The sequence below is a fragment of the Kryptolebias marmoratus genome, linkage group LG23 (assembly GCF_001649575.2).
Source record: "Kryptolebias marmoratus isolate JLee-2015 linkage group LG23, ASM164957v2, whole genome shotgun sequence".
NCBI classification, from domain to species: domain Eukaryota; kingdom Metazoa; phylum Chordata; class Actinopteri; order Cyprinodontiformes; family Rivulidae; genus Kryptolebias; species Kryptolebias marmoratus.
The window spans coordinates 3,711,230-3,716,419 of NC_051452.1; the positions used below are offsets into that span (position 1 = coordinate 3,711,230).

General features: G+C 46.4%; 1 protein-coding gene across 1 annotated transcript in view; it reads left to right on the forward strand.

Moving 5' to 3' along the window:
- The window catches only part of LOC108248775 (A disintegrin and metalloproteinase with thrombospondin motifs 5), a 14,602-nt gene that overhangs the window by 2,130 nt on the left and 7,282 nt on the right, over nt 1-5,190 (forward strand). The window contains exon 2 of the mRNA XM_037973861.1: nt 3-346. Within this exon, the coding sequence (XP_037829789.1) occupies nt 3-346 (344 nt within the window). The remainder of the gene's footprint in view (nt 1-2; nt 347-5,190) is intronic.

The window sequence follows — 5,190 nt, forward strand, 5'->3', positions numbered from 1 at the left end:
GGGGCGGCGCGGCAGGACGCGGCAGGAGGTCAGTGTCGCGCGCCCGCCACGTGGAGCTGCTCCTGGTGGCGGACGAGACCATGGCCAAGAAGTACGGCCGGGACCTGAACCACTACCTGCTCACGCTGGCCTCCATCGCCTCCAAGCTGTACGGGCACGCGAGCATCGAGAACCCCGTCCGGCTGAACGTGGTGCGCGTGGCGACGGTCACCGGAAGGGACAAGGGGCTGGAGGTGTCCAAGAACGCGGCGGCGACGCTCAAGAGCTTCTGCAAGTGGCAGAACCAGCAGAACCCGCTGGACGACGACCACCAGCAGCACCACGACGCCGCCATCCTCTTCACCAGGCAGGTAAACAAGCGCCACCTGTCCGCGCGCGGCTGTTTGCGCTCTTTGCCTTTTAACGGATTTTAATCTAACTTAGAGAGGAAATAAAAGCCTCCTTAGAGGAATGCACATCGCCCGCCGCCTCTTTAACGCCTCCTGTTCAGAAAAGGATCTCGCGCTCTCAGAAGGCTTTGAGGATCACTCTCAGCTACCACCACGCCACAGTTCAGCCCGGTAAACATGTCTGTTGTGTTTTCTTATATCAGGTTGCTACGGCAGCCATCTTTGAATTAGTTAGACTCTAAAAGAGAGTGAAAGTGTTATTAATGGGTGAGGGATGATGTGATGAACTTCTCATCATCATGAAGAAAAAAGGCAAAAGTCTTCATCCAGGCGGGGCCAAACTAAGTTTTTTTTTTTTATTATTGTTGTTTATCAGGCTCATAAGACAACTTGTTCTCCAAAACATGCTGGCTTCCGTTAAACCTCGACATCGTTTGTTTGCTTTGTAGCTCTTCCCTCGAACCCTCGTCCTCCTCAGAAGTGCATGAACTGCTTCCCTCCATGTCCGCTGCGGCGTCGAAGGAATGTCCAGAAAAGCAGTATTTCCTATGCCTGGTGGTTTTTTTTGTTTCTTTTCTTTTCTGGGCAGGCTCCCATGTCTCCATCCTTCCCTCCCAGTCCCCTGACAGCCTCTGCGTGTGTGATCCCACGTGCACGCCCCCCACGTGCGCGCGCATTCTTCCCAGGGAATGAGATTAGGAATCAGCAGCTGGCTGCAACTGCAGAAATATTTTCTCCTCCAAAAAAAAAGAGAATTCTTCACATTGGAGTTTATTTCAGATCTTCCTCACAGTCTGGTTCCCTGAATTCTTCCTCCTCGTTCCTTCCAGTCCGGCAGCTCTCCCCTTCAGAGTAACCCCGGTCCGGCGGACCTGCGTGCGCCTCTTCACCTCTCCGGGCGTGGCTTTGTGGCGGTTGGCTCCAGTCGCCTTGGACCGCGTCGGCAGAGGCGTACCTGAGGTCAGCTTCTGCAGATTTAGTCGCAGAGAAACCCTCGAGTGTTTGTTTTTTGGCAGGGTCAAACGGGCACGGAAACGGGAATCCAGACACTCAGAAAAACAACAAAATAAACACCTGACACAACCAAACCACACTGCGCTGCCACGACAAAGTCTGATTGAGGACACACACACACAGGGATAAAAGATTTGGGTCTGGTAGTGGTTGATGTTGAGCATTAACGCTAATGTCGCGCAAGATGGCGAGCAGGTTGTGTTTGACCAAGACTCCTACAGCTCGGGTGATGTGCATTCCTTCGAGACCCTTAAGAAAATAATCCATCCGTCTTCCACCGGTTACCCGTGTCCGGGTGTCCGAGGCAGCAGGTCCAGGAGGGAAAACCCCAGACCAGAATCCCTCCAGAGACTTCTGGGTCTGCCCTGAGGTCCCTTCTTTCCCCAGAAAGGGAGGCATTTCCTAATCGGACGCTTGGACCACCTCAACCGGCTCCTTTTCGATGAGGAGGAGCAGCGGCTCTACTCCGGATACGGGATCTCCTCCTTTCGATCACGATCTAAGCGTCGTGACCGCAGGGGACGGTTGGAACTTTGTCTTTCTTCACCTTGAGGCCCCCGACACCTGTGGAAGTGCAAGTATAGCTCGCTGTCGGCATTCAGACCTGCCGTGGACGGGATCGAGGCTGACTCCAGGGAATTATCTGCTGCGGACTCTAATCCCACGGCAGACCTCTGGGAAAACATTACAAGCTGCCGTCGTGATCCCTATCAGTAGAAATCCTGCAGGGCAAAAAAAAAATCCCCTAATTGCTTTTAAATCTGGTCACCGTGTAGAATGAGCACTTAGCGCTGCTCTTCTGGGGTCGTGAGCTCCACCTTTGAACTCCCTCGGCTGTTAGAAGCCATTACAGGGATTACTTCGGCTCTGTTTTGTTGAACCACTTTGGCGCCGAGACGAGCCGTCTACCTGTCGGAACGCACGCCGAGCAGATCTCTGGGACTGACGTTTCTCTACTAGTTTCCTGGAGGAAAACAGAAGTTTGGTATGTAAGTCTCTGTGTGGGCGGGTCCAATTACTCGCCGACCCGTGCGTCCTGTCAGCCGGTCCCTCGCATGCCAGCGCGCCGCACACGAAACAACGGGGACATTGAGGGGACTCGGGACGTTTCGGAGAGCCTCTCTCGGTGCGTGGGATCATTAAATGTTTGGCACAGTTGAGCCTTGGATGACGGGACAAAGCTTCACTCTGAGGAATGGGAGCTGTGGAGACTCATAAAATAAGAAAAAAAAAGACAATAAATATCGTAAATATGTTGTTTCGTCGTCTCTGTGTCCGTACAGCGAAATGTACATTTCCCAGCCCTCGCCCCCGTCACAGCTACTCCCTCTGTTTGTTTTTAATGCTCTTGATATTTCACACGTGCTTTCCTTCGTCTGGCACATGTTGACAACCTGCAGACACCTCCAGGATCCCAAAGCCTCGACCTCGGGGCCCCCGGGGGCCCGTCGACGTTATGCAACCGGCCGGAGAGCTCCTGTAACAACATGCTCTTCACGCCGAGACACGAGGGACAGAAAGCCCACTCCTGTTTGCACTCATGGTCAAAATTTAAACAGGTTTTGACGACACGGACCGAGGTTTTATCTCATGCTGTATTTTTTTTGGCTTCAAATCTTTGACGTTATGTTGCAGGGCAGCTGGATGGGAACGTTCATCCTGCTAGCTGCCTTCTTGCAAAGAAAAAAGTAGTTTTTTATCAATAAAAGCCCAAACAGTCAACAATGTCTCAACCAGAGGGAGTTGAAAAGATGCTATGACATCAGTTTGATATAATTTTAAGTGTGTTGCATAATTTAAACAAGAACAAAGACCAAAACAAAATCCCTAATGATTTTTGTTGTTTTCACATAGCAAGAGTTTGGTTCACTTTGTTGAGAATTACCAGCAAAGATTTCTACAAAACCTTAAAATATAAATGCTTTAGGATCACCATCACATATCATAGTTTTGAGACATAATAAAATAAAAACTGAGAATAACTGATAACAGTTGGTACCACAAAGACTGAGTCAAATTGTGCAGCTTAAGCTAAAACATAACTGATGAAATTGGGATAAAAACAGTCAAATTAGAACATTAATAGTATTTTTAATATAAGTATTGCCAGAAAAAGCTGTGATCAGTGATTTTTGCAGAGTCTGTAGCAGTCCTGCTAAATGCTATCATTATTGTTATTAATATTGTCAACATAAGCTGTGACATAAGACAATTTTTCTTAAAAGTGATTTTTTTTTTTAAATGTACCAAGCTTTTAGCTTCACTGCTAAATGCTAACATCACCATGCTAACAAGCTAATAATACTAATGTTTAGCTATTCAAAAATTCTTCAGTATGCTAGTATGCTAACATAAATCATCAGTAGTGCTTGTAAATGGTAACATCACCATGCTAGCAAGATAGTAATGATGCTAATGTTTAGCTAAATAAATTATTAAATAGGCTACCAGGGTATTATAAGCTTTTAGTGGTGCTACTAAATGCTAACTTTATCATGCTAGCAAGCTAATATTGATGCTTATGTTTAGCTAAATAAAATGTTCTTTAGTTTGCTAGCATGCTAACATAAGTCTGTAGTGTTGAGGCTAACGCTAACATTATTATGCTAGCAAGCTAATAATGATGTTAATGTTTAACTAAATATGTTCTTTAGTTTGCTAGCATGCTAACATAAGTTTGTGGTGTTGCTGTTAAATGCTAACATTATTATGCTAGCAAGCTAATAATTATGCTAAAGTTTAGCTAATTAATTAAAATATCCCTCAGTGGGCTTGTGTTATAACATGTTAGAATAAACTAAAAACAACTTTAGGATGTTATTTTATTTTGTTTGTCAATTCTCTGACAAATTACATTTTGATAATGGAGCCATCTTGAAAGTTTTTGGCTCAAAGGTCATCACAGTCTGGATTTAAGTAGCAGGCAGATGATTTATGTTTCATTTACAGGACTTTATTTCTAATTAAACGTAATGAGCTCTTTTTTTTAAAGCCATTACCTGAGCAGCTGCTGGTTGTTTTTTTTGTTTATATATATAAACAATATATTTTGTTTGTTTATATATATATAAATCTCATAATCACCGGTGGGCCCATGTGTTTATCCAGTCATTGGGTTTGCTGGAGTCAGCCAGCAGCGAGAGAAGGGGACTCCTGAGTGTGTTTGTTTAACACCAGCGCTGGCTTGGGTTTCAAGTGGTCTTGTACCTCACACATACACAAGCACAGCTGTGATCGTCTCCTGACCTTTGCAGCCAGCTTCCCACCTGTTGTTTCTGCCAATATTACTGTAACCCCTCGTTCTCTCCCTTCTTCTCCTTAATTTCCGGCACCACACCAACCTTTTTTTTCCCCACCCGCTGGCATCTAATACCAGAACCTATTTTTGTTTCCCTCCCATCCTTCCTTTTTTTTTCCTCTAAGGCTGTTGAATGAAAGCAAGTCTCAGCAAAGACTTGGCCGAGGAGACGGGTAAAGAAGGTTCAGGGGTTATTTCAGGTATTATTCCCACGTAGCTATTCAACAGGAGTTCCCCTGATTTTTACCCGCATGCTTCCTGTTACACTTGTCTAATTTGTGCTTGCAAAAAAAACGCCCTTCGTCTAAGATCCTGGGAGGCGAGGAACGAGTGAACATCACATCGAAGCAAACCAGCTTTCCTCCATGTTGGTTTTTATGCCTGTTGGCGCACCACGCACCGATCCGTTGGGATGATGAGCTGATTGATCTTTGCTCCCAGGCTGCGGGGGTCAGAACAAGGGTCGATGGTGGCGGGGGTACGGGGGGG